At 37.8% G+C, this 21,427-nt stretch overlaps 1 protein-coding gene across 18 annotated transcripts in view; it reads left to right on the forward strand.

The window, feature by feature from the left end:
- The first annotated feature begins 1,702 nt into the window (after nt 1-1,702).
- The window catches only part of CSDE1 (cold shock domain containing E1), a 36,397-nt gene continuing 16,672 nt past the window's right edge, over nt 1,703-21,427 (forward strand). Inside the window, exons 1-8 of one of the 18 annotated variants that reach the window (XM_081026472.1) lie at nt 2,460-2,538; nt 3,571-3,711; nt 10,134-10,520; nt 16,469-16,609; nt 18,257-18,455; nt 19,454-19,560; nt 19,961-20,053; nt 20,657-20,754. In XM_081026472.1, coding sequence (XP_080882598.1) covers nt 16,478-16,609; nt 18,257-18,455; nt 19,454-19,560; nt 19,961-20,053; nt 20,657-20,754 — 629 coding nt within the window. In that variant the 5' untranslated portion in view covers nt 2,460-2,538; nt 3,571-3,711; nt 10,134-10,520; nt 16,469-16,477. Of the gene's footprint in view, nt 1,868-2,416; nt 2,539-2,945; nt 3,318-3,570; nt 3,712-10,133; nt 10,521-16,462; nt 16,610-18,256; nt 18,456-19,453; nt 19,561-19,960; nt 20,054-20,656; nt 20,755-21,427 lie in introns of those variants that run through there. The other 17 variants (XM_081026474.1, XM_081026462.1, XM_081026477.1 and 14 more) reach the window with 17 other exon arrangements.

The following is a 21,427-nucleotide window of genomic DNA, read 5'->3' on the forward strand; positions in this document are numbered from 1 at the left end:
CAGACACTTCTGATTATGGCGAACTACTGCTTGAGCAATGTTGACCAAAGTGTCCACTTGTATACATTTTTTGGCACTCCCGTAGATGCCAAAAAAATGTGGTTATGGATCATTCTAGAGAAAAAAAAATAATCAATTTCACTGTTGATTTAAGTTTCTCAGAGAAGAAAAATTATAATGATAAAAAAACAAAAATAATACATGCAATTTTTGTTCTGATGCTGATTTCTTAATAGACTAAACATCTTCCCCAAATCCATGAGTACCCTGTTGCATAGGAGCTGGTTCCCCAATTGACTTCACAAATGTCTGCCTTAATTAACTTCAGGTTTTTTTAAAAAAAGTAAAAAGATAACTCTTTGTTGTTTTTTAATTTGATTTCAAAATTAATCTGAAAAAAATTAAAATGTAGTGATCTGAAAATGAAACCTACCTCTAATTATGGGTAGTACTTGTTGAAATAAATCATTTAAACTAATGATTTAAATCATTATTCCATCATCTACTTTCTTTGATGCATTCATTGGAAGCTAAAATGTATCCTTCTGGGTTTATAATGTATATATCTGCATTTTGTGTCAAATGTAAATTGATACAAATAATGGATGGGGAGGAATTTAAAGGAAGTTGAAACATATTCAGAATGAGGATGATAAAGGAAGTTGACACAAATTCAGAATGAAACATTCAGAATGACGATAGTTAAATGGTTTAAGGTCTTTAGGAACTATGTGTAATGGCAGAAATCCAGACTTTATTCTTTCTTATTAAAAGGAATTGTATTTATAGAATATAGTGAGACCATGATTTTTTACATTTCCCATTGCTGTGATATTTGAGAATGTGTGCTCTTAGACCTAATTCCACTTTTAGCCCAGCTTCATCTGACCTTGTTTCTAGAGCAAGAGCCCCAGGCAATTTCTCTGGAACATTTGATTAGAATATCCAGGCTAGATCTATTGCTGGGAAGGAGAGATCTCAATTTAAAAATTGGACAAAGGAAACAAAACAGCTGGTTTGATAGGTTTATGTTTTGTACTTCCCCAACAGTACATTCCAATTTTTAACGACTTACTCTGTTGTTCATTGCTATCCATTCAAGAAGCTTTTGAGAGCTGTCTATGCCAGGTACTGTCAGGAACCAGAGATGCAAAGATGAAGGTCACAGGCCTTGTCCTAAGGTATCATTAGCTGGCATAAACTAATAATTACAATACAGCTATGAAAGCATTGAAAGTGACGCAAACATCTTAAAGGAAAGCGTGGCAAAGAACAAAGAGGCAGCTTGGAGGTAGTATGGCAACTGAGGTCTAGAGAAAATCTTGGAACATCAGAAGTAGGATACTGCCGCCTCTCAGAATTCAAGATGATTTGCTTGGAATTAAAGGTTATATCCTCTTAACACTGTGCACCTTTTTTCCTTCATTACACTTTCTTCAAAGTGTATGTTTAGATTTGTTTCTGTGATTAATGATGTTACACTGAAAGTTCCTTGAAGACAGAACCACGTCCGTTTCTCTTTACTGCGGTGTACACGCCAGTGATGACACACACGAGATGCTGAAAAAACGTGTTGAGAGCCAAAATAAAATGAGTGGGTGGCAGAATTCTCAAAAGCATTCCTGGTCCTTCATTGTGTTTATCCAATACTGTCAAGTGAGAGAGAGCCACAGAATCTACGACGAGCATCCCTCTCACCAGAGGGGACTGCTCCATTGTTTGCCAAGGGGTGATGCACTGAACTTTTCTGCTTGCTTTTACACCGCTGGCTGAATGATCCATTTGCCCTGATTTCAACTTTCCTGCTACTGATTCGGCCTATTTGATTGCCTGACACCCTACGAATTATCTTCTGATAACCAGAAAGGTCAGTTAAAGGTTTTTCGGAGCGGGGGCCCGGGGGTGGGGGTGGGGGGGGTGAATGCTGTCTTGCTCACACTCTAGTCTGTTGCAAGCAATGTCGTTTCTGGGAGACAAAGATCACCATCAAGACTTCCAAATTACCTTGCTGAAAAGCCTGGCTTACCAATGAAAATTCCAGCCTAACGTAACAGACAAGAGAAAAAAGCTTGCGCTGGGAGGGGAAACTGAGGTTTGGGCATTCCTGTAATATCGCCGGGAAAAGAGAAATCCTTTCTATGACATTCCTGGATATGCCCTTCAAATTGTTCCGCCCTCAAGGTTTACCCTGGTTTAGCAAAGCACATTCAGGTTTGCAAAGATCAGAGACGCCGAAAGCCTCCCGACACCTCGCCCCTGGCGTCCCAGCGGAGTCAGTAAACACCACGATTGCTTCCAGCAGCTGATGGACAAGAGAACGTAGTGGCAACGTAGCCACCATCTTGGTTATGGTTAAGCTCAGGGCACTCGTAAGCGTCACTCGGCCCTCATGCGCAAGCGTATTGGGAATACGCTCCCCTCCCCTTCCTGTGCACGCGCTCGGTGCCCGCAACTCTCGCGAGAGAAGCGAGATTTATTCCTACGTACCGGGCCGTGCTGCTTATGGCGGCGCTGGAGAGGGGGCGCTGAGCTGTTGGGGTGAGTACGGTCTCAGGGTCCATTTGGGGGTAGTAACAAGCCAGGCTAAGGGCAGAAGAGAAGGCCAAGACTAACGGGAGAGACTTCTGAGTCAAGTTGGACACTCCCAGAGCTCCGGGTAGGGAAAATTTCACTCTGAGTCCCTACCCCGGCCTTTTCCACCCGGCCCTGGTTCAGCTGTCTAGCCCTCACGTCGGGCCGCAGAGCCGAACCGAAGAGTCGAAGGCAGGCGGCCGCGCGTGGTGGCGGTGGTGGTGACTGAAGGGGGGGAGGGAGCGAAAATGGAGGCTGCGACCGCAGCCAAGATGGAGGCAGGGGTGCGGGGCTCGGGCGCGGAGGCTGCTGGGAGTTGTAGTCTGGCCGCTTCCCCCTCTGCGGCTTGGCAGCGTAAACGGGAACTACAAGTCCCGGCGGGCGGGGCGAGGGGGTGGTGGCGCGGTCCTTTGTGTGAGGCTGGAAGAGCCGGAGGCAGAGGAGAGGGGCCTAGTCTGACTGGACCCTATAGTTTCCTGGCTGTCACCTGCTGAGGGATCTGACTACGAGTACCAGAGCGCAGTGCGGCGGTGGCGCTTCCTTTGTGTATAGACTGAGACCCCGCTTTCTCCAAGTGCTTAGAGACACCTCCTTTCCCCAGCCCCATCTGGCAGAGTGTCGCGGCCGCATTGCCATCCTTCCTTCCACTCGTCCAGAGCTGTGTACCGTGGGGTCTCTACACCCTACCTTCCCCTCTGTGCTTCTCCTTTGGCTTCTTGGGAAAGGGGACCGGCCCCTACGCTTAGGTACGTGGCTCTCAGCCCTCCGTCCCGGGGTGGGGGCGTGCGGTGTGAGAGCTTCGCGGAGCCTTCCGCACCACCTTGTCTGGCGCCTCGCAGTGCAGGGACCCGGCCTGCGTTGTGCCATGCATGGCTGGGCTTTGGCCTGCTGTTCAGAGTGAGGTGTTTAGAGCCCCGGTCGGAGACACTTTGTAGATTTTTAACCGTCCGGTGTTTTATCGGTACGAAATCTCAGTGCCACGGTTCTTTTGCTTTTAAGGTTTTCCTTTAGAAACACGCAGATGGCTCCTCTCGGTTGACTCAAGTGAGGCAGGGAATGCTCCGTAACACAGCCTTCAAACTGCAAACACAAAAATCTGAACGTTGTGGTTGGAGGTAATTTCCTGGTTTCGCACCTGAAGTGAGTGAAAGAACGTGGTCCTCTTTCAACAGCCGGGAGACGGGGTGGAGGGGGGGGGGCGCCCAAAGACTGGTGGTTAAATCTGTTCCCTTTGGGAGAAAGGTTTTTTATCGGGACGACGCGACCTGGCAGCTCGGGCCCGGAGCTACCGGTCCATGAAGTGTAGGTACCAAATCCGAGCTCACCGCGTTCTGGGCCAACACGCCGAGTGGTTTCCTTTTGAGTTTCTAGAAGGCAAGCGTTCTCAGTACTACCCTGAAGGGTCATGTCACACGGTGGTGTCCTTCTGAGCCTAACCTGTGATGGGTATTGTTGGTGTGGGTCAGGAGGCATGTGCCTGAGTAATAAAATCTAGGTAAATATTCAACCTGTTCTTGGTTCCTTTTAGCCCTAGGCCCAAAATAAAAGAGGTGGTGGTGGTATGAGTGATTTTGCAGCTGCTCTGGATGTTTACCATCGAGAAGAGTATTTATAGCAGCTGAGTTGAAAAGTAAAGTATTTGAGGCACAGAAGATGGGTTTTCTTTTTTTGTAAATAAGTTCTGGCTTAACAAATAAGATCTTTAGTATATGGTTGAAAATTGTAAATTCCTTGCAGATCAAAAAAGAGTGTAAAAGCTGACATGTAGACCTACTTTATCCCACTCCTGTTTTACGCTCCCTTTAGCTAAAGACACATGGTACAGGCCATCCAAAATTAAAAAAAATACAGTTCTTTTAAACCGTGGTAAAATATAGCAATTTACCATTTTAACCTTTTTTAAAAGTGTATAGTTAAATGGCATTAAGTTCATATTGTTGTAAAGAGCATGCTTTTGATGAGGTAGTTGAAGCATAGAAATGCTGTTTGGACAGATGTTTAAGGAGTTGAATTTTAGGACTGTATCAAAAAATCAAATCTTGAGATCTTGTTAAATGAACAATTGATTTTCCTTTTTAGCTTTGTTTTTTCAAATAACAAAGGGGAAATTACTTTGAGAGCTTTGACCCAGATTGTCTTATGGAGAGCTGTAACATTTGTAGGATTTTTCATAATAGAGAATTACAGCTAGAAGAATTGTAACTGTACTTTTTTAAGACTTAATACTTGAATGTCTTCAGTAGTGAAACTGCTGTGGTGGGAGTGACTTGTTTTCTTGAATCCCATCATTTCTTTTAAATCATTTCTGCCAAATTGGGATTTAAAAAATTCCTGATATTAGAATTTTTGATGTGAGAATGTTTCCTACTTGCATGTATGAGTAACTACTTAAAAAACAAAATAATACAAAACTTTCTTTTAGTTCATACTGTGAAGCCTGAGGAATTCTATTGTACATTTTTCATTATGGGTATTATAAACTGAGTGTGATATTTTAGGCAGTAGTCTATTCAGAAATACTGAATAATAACTTTATTTTTCGAGCATTTTTATAATTAACATATCCTTGTATTCTGATGTAAAATAGTGTGCGTAGTTGAAAGTAAAGTGATCTTCACGTTGAATGTGTGAGCTATCCATTGGTTTACAGCTACAGCTAGTATATAACCAGTTAGTTATTTGTACTACTGTTTTTTAAGTGTACTAAGTACAGACTTCTGCTATGGTCATATTTGTTAGATACTGCATACCTTTTTATCAGTGAAAGTCTTTGCCCAAGGGCCTTACGTTTACTACTGCTTTATTAAGCGTGTCAGTGCCTTTTTCCTTCATCAGTCTATACCTGCTCTGACCAGTGTGGTAGCTACTAGCCGTGTGTGGCTATTGTGCACTTGAACTGTGCGCAACTATGGATTGAAATGTGCTGTAATTGTAAGATAAACATTGGCTTTCAAGAACTGTAAAAACATCTCAATTTTTTAGATTGGTTGCATATGAAAATTGGTAACATTTTGGATACATTTGGCTAAATAAGATACATAATTTCACTTGAATACTTTTACCTGTTTCAACTTTAATATGATTACTGAAAGGTTTTAAATTAGGATTGTGGCTGGCACTGTTATTTCTGGGGACAATGCTCGTCTACACGCTTATCTGAGTTTGTGTGGAGCATTTCTTCAGCTTCTTCCCACACTGGCATTTGTCTTACTTCAAAGTATTTAGTGTGTGTAAAGGCAGGGAAGTTAATAGATGGATACATAATTTTAAATAACTTAGCTGTTCAGATAACTAAAACCCAGCACGATTGTTACTAACATACAAAAAAATAGTTGCAGCAATTTGATTTTCTTTTATTTCCACTCAACATAGTGATGACTTAAATTGTTTTAAGTTGGTTAATTATCTAACCTTTATCATTTTTCTTAGGTCCTAAAGTAAAAATGAATTAAAACCTGTTAAGTAATTAAGTTGTACAGATTATAGCAAAATGTGATATTCTTTAGCATGTCTTGAGTTAATGCATCAAGAAATATGAACTGGGAAGTTAAAGGCCAGAATATTATTCATATAAGTCAACAATAGAGAGAGAACCTTTCATTCCAGTGCTGCGTAGTTGGGTCTTTGCCCTTCTCAGAGAAGAGAGTGCATTACGTGGGGAAACTTGTAGACTGCTTTAGCCTTTCTTTAACATTCTCTCCAAGTGAGTGCTTTGAGAATTACTTTTCAAAATGATAAACTGGGTTCTGTGATACATTTTAGATGTATTACTAATTGCATAAATTGTTTTAGTTCACCATTTATTTACTTAGTGCCTATTTGCTTGACTTCTGCTAGGCCTTTGAGATAAAGGATTGAACCGGGGGAGATAGTAAATGACGACACAGGTGATGACAAATTTAAGACAGGTGAAATAGGGATTATTTGGTTTATCAGTTCAAGTAAAGAAATTAGTTGTAACTCCTAAAACAAAATGACATAATAGTTGCTATTTAATTAGTGGTGATACTGTTTCCATACAGTGCAAAGTAAAAAGGAGTTGATGACTTTAGCAATCAGGGAGATTGAGATCCACGTTTAGTTTGCTCCTTAGTTTTTTGATTGATGCTCTCTGTTCCATGTGACTTAAGTGTCTAGCTTTCAGGGAGGTAGAGGCGATACACTTATTATATTCAGAGGGTTAAGGCAAAAGAAGTTGTCAGTGCCATCCAGGAATGTTAATAATTTTGGCATAAGTGAATAGCCAATTTTACTAAAATGCCCAATGGATACCTTTCAAGTGTTTCATTAAGTGCTAATTTGACTGAAAAATATTGAGTCAGCTGTGAAGATATTAATGAAATTCAGCCACACTCAATTATTCATAAAGGTGGGTTTGTTTGAATTTTAATAGATCCTAATAGACTTCATTAAATGCCCAAGACTAGCCCTGCAATGCTTCAGATTTTAGATTCTGGAAGTCTCTTATTTCTGTGTTAACAAGTGACAAATGTGATATGTAGTTCTTAACATAATACAACACTCTAGACTGGGTTAATCCAATTCAGATTTTTCAAGGAAAGTTGTTTTTCTTGGTTGGTTTTCCCATCCATGCAGTTTTGTCTTTAGCAGTTTGATGAAATTCTCACCCGTTTTATCAGATAGCAATTCTGAAGTCTTCATAAATAGACCTAAGGTATTAAGGTTAAACCAGTGTGCCAAGTCTCTATTTTTAAAAATAAAGATTATTTCTTGATTGGATAATTCAGACTTTAGTTAATCAAAACAACAATTTTAAAAGTTGATAGAACTGCCTGTGCTTGCGTTGTGGTGTCATTTGCCTATTACGGACTAGCTACCTTTTTTCTATATTATTTTCTGCTGTGGTTAAGTTTAGCAGTGCTGGGTTAGGCACTAAAGGGGGCTGTGATAAAGAAATAAACTTGTTCATCTCAGAAATTTGAAATGTAATCGGAGGAACAAGATCCATAAACGTGAAGTAAGCAAAGTACAGAAATGATTTGGTACCCAAAAGAAGGATGTAGGCAGCGGGAACTACTGCCTCACACACAGTGGGGCTTAAAGTAGTAAGTTTGTGCTGGAGTGGTAAGGAAAGACTTTTTGTCACCTTGAAGGAGGCAAAATTATATTCTTTATGGGAAGAAGGTGAGAATTCAGGAATCTCCCAAGAGTTGTGTTTAAGGATTGGGAAGGAGAATGCACCCATTTAGGAGGACTAGAGAGAGCAGGAGAAGGTAGACACCTTGAACGGTGGTTCTTAAACCCTGGTTGCAAGTCAGAAACACCTTGGGGGGCGGGGATAAAGAAAATACACCAACTCCTGGGAACAGACTCAAGTAAGGAAAAATTAGAATGTCAACGTGGGATCCAGGCTTTTGCTTTTTTATTTTATTTTATTTTTTAAGTTACCCAGGTTGTTGGGTTGGATATACAGCCAGGATTAAGACCTTCCCATCTAGAGTGCTGGAAAAATCGGTGAAGATTTTGGACCAGGAGATAGATGAAATTGGGAGTTTTAAATAGATCAGGGTAGCAGTGTTATGTGACAAAATGAAAAGGATTGATTGACACTGGAAGTTAGCAGATGTGTTCGACACCAGGACTAAAATATGTCATGTAGGACAAAAGATAAATACAAAAGATATCTTGAAGGAAATATTATTGAGACTTACAACATTGGGTGTGGAGGTAGAGAGAGAAGAATCAAAGATCATTACAAAGGTGGCCCCACTTCAGGCCGGTACTCTGAATGGGGACTGGGCATAGGTATATTTTAAAGCTTTCCACGTGATTTGCGAATCATTCCTCTAAGAAGTACCTAATCTGGGTAATAGGAAAATGATCCAAATAAAGTTGAGAGATCAGACAGATGTAATATTTGATAACTTGAAGTAACAATATAAAGTCATGGAATATTAGATACAACCACAAAAAATGACCAAAGATCAACTATTTTTTTACCTCGTATTTTTTTATTTCTACTTGGAGGACAGTTTCAAGTAACCATAGATCAACTATTACTGAATTTTCATTTTGCATGAGAAACTGAAATTTAGATCAAATAACTTGTTCCTGGCATTTTACTAGTATCAGTGATTAGAATTGAGCTCCCCTGGTGTAAGTTATTTCACCAGCTCTGACCTCTCACCTTATTATATTCATTCTTGTTTCTGATGTTTTTCAGATATACGATTCGTCTCTCAGCATATCTAAAACCCAATCTGCCTTTTTCTGGTCATAGAAATAAATCAGTTTAGTTAACAGCACCATTTTAGTTAACATTTGAGTCTGAAATAATTTCTTACAGCTAATATTAAGGACAGTTCTGTGGTTTTATTTATAATTTCGTTTCTCTTACATTTCATCTCATCTTAATTGTTTCTCAACTATAGACATTTCTCATCTGTTTATGGCAACAGCTCAAATGATATTTCTTTTTCCTTCACTAGTCATCTCCCATAAGATTTCAAGACTTAATTTATCAAGAACTAAGACTGGGGTGGCCGGTTACCACAGTTGGTTAGAGCACAGTGCTCTTAACAAGATTGCCAGTTCTTGTTGGGCCGCTGTGAGCTGCACCCTCCACAACTAAATTGAAACAACTGCTGGACTTGGAGCTGATGGGTCCTGGAAAAACACTTAAAAACAAACAAAAGAAACTGAAAGTGTTTCCTATTCATATCAAATTGAAATGCTTCATAATCTGGTTCCACTACACCTGTCACACTACATATCCCATTTCACTTTAACCCAGTCTATGTTCTAGCCAGACTAGTCTATTGATTCCTCTGAAACAACAAAGGCACACTTATTGTTAACAGTCTTTCATGCAATAAACCTCCCTTGATGCCAGGTATAGAAAATTATATATGTGATCCCTGCTCTCAAGAAACTTAGAATTTACTGGCTCGGCTTATGTGATATTTTATGCCCAGAATACTCAACTGTCTTCTCTTAAAGATCTGCCTACTTCTCCAAATTAAGTTCAAATGCCACCTCTTATTGAAAAGCCGTCACTGACTACACTCATCATGTTGCTTCGATGCACATAAAAAAAACCAAAACAGTGGTGAATAAACAATAAGTAGTATATCAGTATAGTGGTATGTGACATAGGAGGTACCCAGGTATTAGTTTAGCAAATTAATTTTGTCCTATATTCTGACACTTTGTCCTATATTCTGGTTTTCTCCATGTATAACTCTTCTTAGCAAGAGTGAAACCTAATGGCAGGAACTTCTTTTATATTTTCCACAATACCTAACACAGTGCTGGATGTTTATAAAACACTTGCACTAAATATTATGCTATGTAACTTAGAGCTTATTGGGAGGGGTGTCAATAGGGACTGAAATAATTTCCAGTTTCGAGTGTGTTTCTAAAGGTATCGGCACATGAGAGATTGTTCAAATAACATCAAGTGAATGTGCTTCCAAGTTTCCTGCATTACTTGCTTGACACATTGATTCTAAGTTAATGAAATGAGCTTGTCCCTCTTCCTACCCTCTGTCCCTGATTATTTTATGTAAGTCGTACTTAATGTCTTCATTTTTTATCTCTAGTATGAAGTGTAACAGAACAGACTTTACCACCTGAAACTGCTGCTTCAAGTTCAGATCAGGCAAGGAACAAACCTCGAAACAACCAACAAGACCAAAGAAGAGTACACTTAAGTTGAAGACACAACACTTGATCTGAAACAAGAAGTTTGTGCCTACTCAACAGCTTTGAAAGAGCACTTCCCAACGCTGCTAGTAGTCTTTGTTTTCTTCAGTGCTGTGCTGTGAGATTGCCCGGTGCAGCAGCAGTTGTATTCTTTATTAGCTTGGTAGATCATTTTCTCTCGCTCTTTTTTTTAATACTAGCAACTTTCATCCTTTGAAACGTGTGCTGAAAAAGAAGAATCAGCAAATACTACTGAAAGTGCAATATTTGATTATCACTGCGAGGTAGGTTTGTAGTTTCCCATTGGCAAGAATCAGTTTATAATTCTGGATTTCCTAATTATTTATTCAAATACAAAATCATTTTAATCGTTCTCTTCTAAAGGTATTGAAAACTTTATAGTCTCAACTATATATCAGCACTACATATCAGCACTAGATAATTTTATTTTATTGTCTTGTTAGATGGGGACATTATGACCAAAACCATGAGATTTTTTTCACATAAGGTTATACTTATTAGTATACGCAGATCTCTTGATTTATTGGTCTCTTAGAAAAACTCCATCTGTATTATTTAGAAGTTAGGGTTTCAGATAGGAATGCCCATTACAGTCTTTGTTCAGGGTCTCTATAATCTAAGGTACAGAAAGCCTACAGAGAAGGCACATTGAAAGGTGACTAGTACTTTGTTAAGAGTCTTCTGGTAGAGGTATAGCAGATTCAGAGAGGTCAGAGAGCATGTGGTATATATGGAGTTGTCCATTGTGAACAGAGTAGAGAATAGAGTTTTGTGGGGTGAAGAGAGTAACTGAAAGGGAGACTTGCTTTCTGGAGGCAGGTTCTGAAGGGCCACTGTGTTTGACTTTCTTCTGTAAGGAAAGTCATCAGATATTTATAAGCAAGGGCTTAATGGATTTTGTATTTCAAAACAGATAGTTTTATTGCTTCAGATTTTAAAGTTATATATTCAGAAGTGTATCTTTAAAAGACAAATGGTGCCACTTTTAATTAAGAGATAGGATGAGGATGGGCAGACACGTTAAGAGCAATGAATAGGGTGTAAGGAAGGTAAAAGCCAGTGTGTAGGCCGAGAAAGAGGTAGGCACTAGGTGTTTTCATGGTAGACGTGATTGGACGTGGTGACCAATTGCATGTGAAGATGAGCCTGAAGGAAATTGACTGGGTCTGTCCAGTTGTCCAGGTTAGAAACCATTGTTGTTCATAGGAATGGGGAAATTTAGGTAGGGACTTGCCGAAATTACAATACATTGTGGAAATCTATTATGTTCATTAGCTAGCAATCCGAAGTTGAGAAAATATGCTAGTGTGGAATGTTAAACAATGGTTCTTTTGGGGAGGTAGGATTATGAAGTGCAGTTTTCCTTTTTAATGTTTAGTTCCTAGCTTTTCCAAAATGGGTGGAAATAAAAGACTTGAAATTCAGAAAGGCGTCATCACTTTTAGTGATAAAGGAAGATGTGACAAAGGAGAGAATGTTCAAAGAAATACAGGTAGTCAGGAAGGAATGCCAAAGAAGAGAATTTCAAGAAGTTACGGATACACCTTTTTAAAATGCTGCAGCGATCAAATAGAATGAGGAATGAAAACAGGTATTTCTAGGTTGTTTTATAAATGCTTCATCACCATTTCAGGAATCACTGGAGCCTTTATGTCCAACTTATTTAAAGGTTGATGACATTATAGTAATGACCTTACTATGTGGACCAGAATTGTTTCTTAACTGAAAACTACCAGTGATACCAATTTATTGTTGTTACATGTATTCCATAAAGAGGCATTCAGTTGGTCAATTTTAAGGTTGTACCATTTGCTTTTTCTACTTGTTTTTTTCTACATCCTTATCTGGGTATTTTTTAGAAAAAATAATTTTAGATACAGATTGTGCTGGGTTAGAGAAGATAATGGAAATTGAAACTATACCATTATCTTTACTGTTCAAAAGGATGAAAAACTTGACACTAAGGTCTCCATTTCATGTCATTGACATGAATTGTAGAAATAGATTGAAAGTGGAAGTGCTTTTTGTTTAGCCTATGTTTTGTATTCTAAATATTAGTTTGCACATTTTTAATATATAAATAAATACACCTGTATGTACCCATAGAGGTCAAAAGTTATGTATGTTGACATATATACAGATAATATGGGGTGGGGGATATTGACAGTAAAACATGCTCTGATTGTACAGTTGTCACTTAACTCTGGTTACAAGAGGTACAGCAAAGGAAATAGATTTGGTAATGCAGGAGAACCCCAGATTTTAAAAGGGAGTTTCATAAAAACAGTAAAAGTAGTACATAATTAGAAGTGAATACATATGGAAGAATGAGACTGGCCCTTAAAAAATATGAAGAAAGAATAAGGCTTATAAGAAGTTTGTTGTGGGTGTGAAAATAGATGTGGATTCATTTAGTGAGTGTTTTGATCGAGACAATCTAAAGGTGTCAAAAGGAGAGCAAAGCTAGGAACAGTAAGAGAAAACCCCAAATGAATGAGAATATAACAGAGTAATTTGTTAGGGGTGTGGTAGAAGTTAGGAGAGACCTGCGACCAAGAACTCTAAATGTCTTGATTTTCAAAGTCAGGTGTGGGAACTTTGGAGCTTGCTCTTTTTTCCTACCAAAAATCAAGGAGCAAATGAAAAATAAAAATTTTCAATAAGGACATTGGACAGTGTATCTTGTGATAGCATAATGGTCAGTGTGGAGAAATACAAGTTGGATAATACATTAGAAGGTATTGACTAATGGGCTGATTTTCAGCAAGGTCTCCAGGTGTGTGTTGCCTGGTTCTATCTTTGCCCTGCTTTTTAAAAAGACCTAACAATAAATTATAGGAGTACTTACGAGCTAAGAAGTATTCTAAGGCTTTTTATATGAAGCAACTAATTTAACCATCCCAACAACCCTTTGAGGTACCTGTTAAGGAAGGACAGAAGACTGCTTACAAGATAGAATAGAATACAAAACCTAGTAATTTGAAATTATTCTTATACATTGGAGCTCCAGGTTAAACAACACAGGAAATTTAAAAGCATTAGTTTTTTTCTTTAGGAACAAATAATCACAGAATTACTAAAAGGAGAAAACCTGATAATACTTAATTTGTTGAGAAAGGATCTGGAGATCTTTTTAGTTATACAAAATTACTGAAAGGCTACAAAATCATGAAATACCATTCACTAGGTACTTTCTGTATATTGGTCAAGATACATTTGAAATAGTAGGAAAATGCATTTCAATTAACATTTAGAACATGTCCAGAAGACAGCAAGCAATTAGTATGCTGTAAATGAGTTCCTGACAGTAGAAGCCAAGCAGACTAGGTTAGGAAAAAGGGGAAAACAACTCAGATGTTGCAAGAAGAAATTACAAAGCACAAAATTTTAACTTCCTCCCCGGGGGAATTTGGAAACCACTTAGGCCCTCACTTTACACTTGAGGAAATAATCCAAGAAAACTTAGAAGTATGAGGAAGAGGAGTAAAAGTTAGTCTTCTGATTCTAGTTCTGTGGTCTTTAGGAAACTTCATTTGGTTTCTTAGATTGGAAGTGAGCTTTAAATTTGACCTGAGATTCTTACCAATTCTTTTTTTTTTTTAAGGGGAGGGAGTTAACATGGTTAATGATTTTCCAATTTTAGAAATAAATTCACAAGAAAGAGTAGAAAGTCTAAACTTCATGTGGTTGGGAATTTTTGTTGAGTACACTAACACATGAGCAGAATCTAGAACGGTGCTAATGCATTGTAGATACTCAGGTTCTGGTTTACTGTGAAAGACAGTTATTCGGAATGTGAGGCCTGGAGTCAGTACTGAGTGCTGTCCCCATTGACCGTTTTTTAGCTCTGCCTTTGAGACACTTTCTAAGTATTTTCTTACCTGTAAACATTCAATTAGGCTTTTCTGATCGTTCCTTAAAATACAGTTGAAATCATACGATATAAACAGCTCTTTTGTCATTTCGTGTTACAGCATAAGCATTTTCATACATCCTTTCTAATGACCACGTAGCGTTTAAATTACTGACTTCTTGAACCAGTGTTAGACTTCCAGGAATTTCTTATTAAAGCATTAAGCATTTCAATGAACACATTTATGCATGAAAGCCTTGTCCATGTTTCAGATTTCCCCAGAAGTTTCCTGCAGTGGAAATAAGGAAAATACCTCCACATTTTGATACATGTTGCTCTACTGCATTTCAGAAAGGTTGCACTGGTTTACCACCATAAAAGTGCATATAAGCATGTTGTTTTTAGTCCACTTCTCAGTATTTTTAAATCTTTTATCTTTGGTAGTTTGGTAAATGAGTAATTTGCTCTATCTATATTTTTGATGGCCAAAATTGAAGTTTTTCATATGTTTTGTGTTTAATGATCTTTAAAGTCTTTCAGTAAATAGATTTGGTAATGCAGGAGAACCCACAGTGCATGTTATGCCAGGCACTGTCTGTCTGGATCCTAGGGGTTTAGCTTTGAACAAAGTGTCTCCACCCTCGTGGAGCTTATATCTAGTAGTTTAATTCTTACTGATTTGCTTAAATTTTTTAATACATTGATATATTTGTTTGCGTTTGTTTTTCTCAGGTTTGAGTATAAAAGCTTGTATTTTTTTACATAATAAAACTGGTCCTTTGCAGTTTTTTTTAAATTGATTTCAAACTAGAAGGTCCCCCTCGCAAACATTTTGTAAATACATGCACTTGTATTTAATATTTAAGCCATGTAACTCATTCCTCCGGGGCTGTTTTGATGTGCCCTTAGAGGTGAGATGAGACGCGAGCAAGACCGCCTGAATTCCAGCACCCTGTTGGGGAACAGTTTAGTCTTAGGAGGAAATGATAGTTGTGATTCCTTCTGATTGTGGTTCATTTTCTCTTAGGGTAAGAAAAACAGGAGTCTTACCTCTTACCTGCAGGAATGTGTGGTAGGCCTGGAAACTTGAGAATGTGGTTTTGGCAGCTTCCTGGCCTATGTATTACAGGTCATATCATTGTATTCTTATTTATATAGTAATAAGAACTGCAGCCCAAACGTGAAAGCAGCACAGCTTGAAACTCATGAGTCAGTGATACAGCAGTGGTCTTCCAGTTAGTGATCGTGTGGTTAGGAACAGCATGTGCCGTCAGTTCTCCACGTGTAGGTATAAATCATAATGCCACTGTATTTGCATTGTGACAGTACAAATAGAGAGGACAGAGATGAAATAACCAATATTATAAAAATAGTATACCTGTTAACAGTGCAGAAACTTTCCACCCTCACCAGAAATACTATGCCTGGATGCTTAGTTAATAAGTGTTTAATTTAAAAACTTTATACTATCATGAATTAATATCGGAGGGACAAAATACATAGTGTGTTTTATTGCTGCTAGTATACATGTGTATCATGGTCTTGATCTTAATGTATTGGCAGACTTGTCAGGTCTCATTTAGATGGTGATTTATTTTATAATGTGGAGGTTAAAGAATTAGCACTAGCATTAGAAGTGTCAGCTTCCATACTCTGCCTGTGCTTGCCTTATTAGCATTGTCTTCTATCTAGATTCTTCTGGGGGAGTCTTTTCCAACCATTTGTCTAGTGGTGAGTGTGGTTGGTTTAACTAGATAGCTAAGTTTGGATGTCCACTACTAAGTTGGGCAAGGGTAAATTGTAATAAGCCGAAAGCACATGAGTGAGTCGGCGCTTCATTGTCAGCCTCTTATGGAGTTCTCCACTCCTCCCCCAAAATACCTACGTAATACATGTGATCTGGCATACTAACTCAGCGAGGCTTCTGTAAATCCATAACATTTATAAAGCCCATGTTTATCTCTGGGCAAAAATATTTTTAGTTCTCATATTTTCTTCCCACATCCCAATGGCTTACCTGGGTGTACTCGACTCGAGGGAGACAAGTGGTTGAGAATATTGGATTCTAGGTAAAGCTGGGGGACATTGAGAAGAAATTGGATTGGATTTGTCTCACTGTAGCAGCCACTTAACGGCATGTTAAAAATTGTAAATGTCATAGATTAGGGAATGTGTAAGGGCTTTAAAGAGTACATTTCAGTTGGACCTTTTAATGTTAATGCTATAATTTATTTCATCAATATTAAATGAATTATATATTGCTAAAGTAACCTATCTGTAAAGATACATAGGTTGATTGTCAAATGTGTGGTAAATTGTTATCACAGTTATTATAAACATTGTCCTATGTTACCACAGCTGTTTGAGATGGAGAATGTTTTTACTGTGCCATCAGATCCTCACTCCCCTCCTGCAGCCCCTCCATCACTTTCTTTACCTTTATCTTCTACCTCATCTGGAACAAAAAAACAAAAGAGGACCCCCATGTACCAGAGATCTGTAAGTCAGGGAAGCAGTCATCCTGCTTGTTTTGCTTTGTGTTAAGAGCATGACTGAGGAAGGCCACTTGGTTTGGTTCAAGTACCCTGCAGACTCACTTTCTAACTTCCCTAAGCATTTCCTTCACTTTGAATCCTGAAAGATAAGTTTAGTAGTGTAGGGCCTTGCTGCTCAAGTGTGTCCAAGAATCAAAAACATATCACTTTAGGAACGTGTTAGAAGTGGAGAATCTCAAACCCCAACCCCCACTGCATTAGATTTTATATTTTAACCAGATTGCCAGTTAGCTTGAGTTTGAAAAGCCCTACTTTGAGAGTCCAGACTGTAGAGGTAGGCCTTCTTGGTTTGAATCCTCTCTTTTGACTTTGGCAAGTCACTTAACCTCTCTGTCTGTTTCCTCATTGTTAAAATGGGGATAATATTACTTTCTCACGGGCTTTTGTAAAAATTACATGAGTTAATACATGTCAAACAGAACAACATTTAGCATGAAAGAACTAGAACATAACCACCTACAAATGTGATGGCTTGGATTTGCATGCTTTGGCCATCCCACACACTGTTTAAGTATTTATACTTGGCTTTATCTTTCTAGGATTTTATTCTTTCTAATGAAAAACATTTTTATTAGTAATGTTCAACATAGCACTTAAGTGAAATTGCTTATAAACCAAATTTTCATTGAAAGGGCTTAAAATTTGTTGTAAAGATGTGTTGCTTCCATAGTAAGTCAAATAGAGACCTAAGCTTTGCTAGGAATTTTGTTCTATTTTATGATTCACTTAAATAAATAATTTGTTTTTGTGGTTTTACTGAAGATAAAATGAAATAACCAATGTGATAGACAGTATTTGGTGATCTAAACAGGTTGCATTGCATTGCTTCTAAATAGCTCCTCTCTTCACTAAAGAATGTTTTACTTTGCTTTATCTGATCTTAGAAACAACAGTATAGATATCTCATCAGTCTGACACAGGTGAAAAGACAAGTACCCTGTGAAATGATTGAACATTTTTAGAATTGAGTTTTTGTTGTCTTGGAGTTTATGTTAGAAAACTCTTGTTTTCTGACTCACTATTTTGGGTTATTTTCCATTAAAGGACCTAAGCATGCGTTATTACTCTGAGTTTTCCAGTTTGAAATAAGTATTGCATAGAAAGTTTATTAATCTCTACTAACAAATAATTGCCTTCAAGATGCATGGCTTGCCAAATAGTATTAAGATTTCTATTTAAACTTCAAAATAGGTGTTCATAAATGTCAAGGAAGTGTCCTGGTAGTTTGGGTTGCCATATCTTGAATATTTAGTTTACCATTGTTGTTTTAGTAATTTACAGTTAACATCTTAAAGGCAGCTTTACTTATATAGTTGCTTTAATACTAAACTCCAAAAAATCTGTTTGTCTGATAAGTGAAAATTCTACCATAAATTGGAGCAATTCCCCCCTAATAATTCATATTTAATATGAAATATTTATTAGCTAAAGCAACATTTCAACGATTAAAGCCCATAATTTTCCCTTTACCTATTTTACCTTTGTTTACCTTTTTATATTACAAAGTTAGTGATTTGTTAATCAGACTTAGTATGCTGTGGAGATAATGTACCGATCTGTATATATTGAGTTCTTTCTCTTTTTAAAACAGATGAGCTTTGATCCAAACCTCCTCCACAACAATGGACACAATGGGTACCCCAATGGTACTTCAGCAGCACTGCGTGAAACGGGGGTTATTGAAAAACTGCTAACCTCTTATGGATTTATTCAGTGTTCAGAACGTCAAGCTAGACTTTTCTTCCACTGTTCACAGTATAATGGCAACCTGCAGGACTTAAAAGTAGGAGGTAATCTGTTGATTCTCCTTTTTAAAAAACTAATCACAAATTTCTCTTGCATATAAACTTGCTCATGAGAGTGTTACAGTTTGGCCTTTTAATTCTACCAATTACTGAAGTACGTCTATATAAACTAGAATTCTGATTTCTATTGTGGTGTCTTTGAGGGATGAAAGACTAATGAAAAGATATTTTTGAATATTTTTAAAATAGATTATTGGAAGATTTTATTTTTATTCCTCCTAATAATGACTCTTTAGCTATACTATATTAGATTTTTGGCCCGTGAAAATATTAAGCTTGTATGTTAGTTTTGATTATTTTACTAGGTATTATTTTGGTTAGTACCTGAAAAAAATAACAATGTCACTGCTTGGACTATATGGAAATTCATCTTGGCTAATACCATAGTAACCACTTTTACATGTGAAAATGTATGGTTTATTAAAGGACTGAAGTTACAGTGTCTCAGTGTGTGTTTTTTAAAATACCTTTGAGGAAAAAAGTCAGAGCAATAGTGAACATGAGTATTTGGTATACCAAATACATCTAAGCCCTACGAGAACATTATTTTGGATAATTCTCGTTTTACACATGAAGAAACTGAGGTACAGAAGGGTTACAAAAAAAAACTTGCCAAAGGTTATGATTGTTACATTGTCTTATTTGCAGTGTGTGTGCTGCGGTGAAAACTAAGGTATGGCTTATTCTAAAGCAATGGTTCTGAAACTTTAGTTTTGTATCAGAATTACCTAGAAGGCTTATTAAAACAGATTGCTGTACCTGATGCCCAGAGTTTGTCTTTAAATAGGTCTGGAGTGGGGCCCAGGAATTTGCGTTTCTGTTAAGCTTCCAGGTGCTGCTGCTGCTGTTACTGCTGGCCTAGGGACCACGGTTTGGGAATCACTGGTCTGAGGCAACTCAAATGCTACATTAAGTTTAGCTTGAAAATGAGATACCATTTTGCCAAAATTAGTACAACAAACACAGCACTTTCTTTATTGTAGATGATGTTGAATTCGAAGTATCTTCTGACCGGCGGACTGGGAAACCCATTGCTGTTAAACTGGTGAAGATAAAACCAGAAATCCCTGAAGAACGAATGAATGGACAAGTTAGTGATTTTGATGCTTTGTGTTTTCTTCGGGCCCTGCATTTGCATATCTTTCACATTAGAAAAGGAAGATTCTCCCCATCTCCTCAGTTTGCACGCAAGAGAGCTATAGTATATAAAGATTACTATTTTAAAATTAATTAGAAGCACTGGCAGTTCTTGACCTGAAATAAAAATGTGGTCAAGACTCAACTTGGGTTTTTACATATAACCCTAAGTCTATGCTTACAGTCAGTTTATGTACTGTAAGTTTGAAACTTGGCAGCATGGCGTCCTCTTGTGGATGATATCAATATGCATCCCTATGTATAGTATAGAGGATATAAAAATTCAGTTTATATTGCACAGTGCTGCTCCTGAAATGATTAGCAATGGAAATTTTTTTTTTTTTGACTGGTAGGTTGTGTGCGCTGTTCCTCACAACTTAGAGAGTAAATCTCCAGCTGCCCCGGGTCAGAGTCCAACAGGGAGTGTATGCTACGAACGTAATGGGGTAAACTTGTGTATTTTTCTTAAACCTTTGCCTGATCCACCATGTGATCTATAAGCGTACTTTAAAATTCAAAATAGAAAACGTAAGCTGTAAAATCAGTTTTAAATTTGGTTTCTAAGAGGCTTCAAGTGCAGCATAATCAAAAAAAAAATCCAAAGGACTTTCAAGTGTCTTAGCTTGCCCAAGTGTGACCTTAGTTAGAACATAAAGGTATAAAATGCTCCTTTTACTCACTTTTTGGGGGGTTGTGGGAAGGGATCTTTTTTCTGGTTCCTTTTAAGCACTAACTCCAGCTTTTTTGTTTGGAATGCCTTATATAAAAATTGTTTTTTTGAAATGTAACTACAGTCTCTGGGCAAATGCTTCCACGTGTGTAAGCTTTTTGAACTTGGATTGCTGCTCAGCTGTGGACTCGCAGAAGTCAGCATCATGGAGGGGAAGTGTGTGTTTATATGAATAAAACAATGTACTTGTCATAAAGCACTTAATTTTTAAAAATTTGGCTTAAAAATGCCAGCTTAAGAGATATTTAACACAGTAAATCACAATATACAGTAAACCTGCATCCTGCCAATATAGTAATAACAACTTATTAATTCACAGGAAGTGTTTTATCTGACTTATACCCCTGAAGATGTGGAAGGGAATGTTCAGCTGGAAACCGGAGATAAAATAAACTTTGTAATTGATAACAATAAACAGTAAGTCTTTTTTCTCACCTAAGTGATTTTATTTTATTTTTTTTTACAATAAGAAACCTGAAATGAGTTAAAATCCAAGCTTGTAAATCTAGAAGATTTGTATTATCTTTTAAACTTCATTCATCAGCTAAGCATTAGAAGGTCTATTCTATGGCGGGCACTGTAGAGGGTATCAGAAATAGAAAGATAGTTAAAACAAGCTTTCAGGGAATTGTTCTAGATATCAGTGAAGGTTTTGCAAAAGCAGCAGTGCTTGAAATAAGTTTTGAGGGAAGGGTGTAGAGTCACTAGGGAGATGAGAAAAGAAAAGATTCTCGGTAGAGGAAGTATCATTTGGGGAAAATGGCCAAAAGTTTGAGTTGATTGAATTGACTGGATCATAGGATGATGAAATTTGAACTTTATTCCCATGATTCTAGGACTCTGAAGGATTTTAAATGGGGGAGTATGATCAGTGTAGGTCATTGCAAGTGGTGGAGCTGGTAAGACTTCAGAGAGGAGGGGATGCTCTAGACTAGAGCAGTGAAGTGAGAGTCAGTGTGGAAGATGAGGGCCTAACGGACAGGCCAGGAGTGTCAGGTGGAGAAGTCAAGTCATATTGAGAAGGTCAAGTTTTATCATTGATTAGATAGACGTGTGTATTGGAGTTCAGCGAAGGGGTATGGCGAATGCT

The sequence above is a fragment of the Rhinolophus hipposideros genome (assembly GCF_964194185.1).
Source record: "Rhinolophus hipposideros genome assembly, chromosome: 19".
Lineage (NCBI taxonomy): Eukaryota > Metazoa > Chordata > Mammalia > Chiroptera > Rhinolophidae > Rhinolophus > Rhinolophus hipposideros.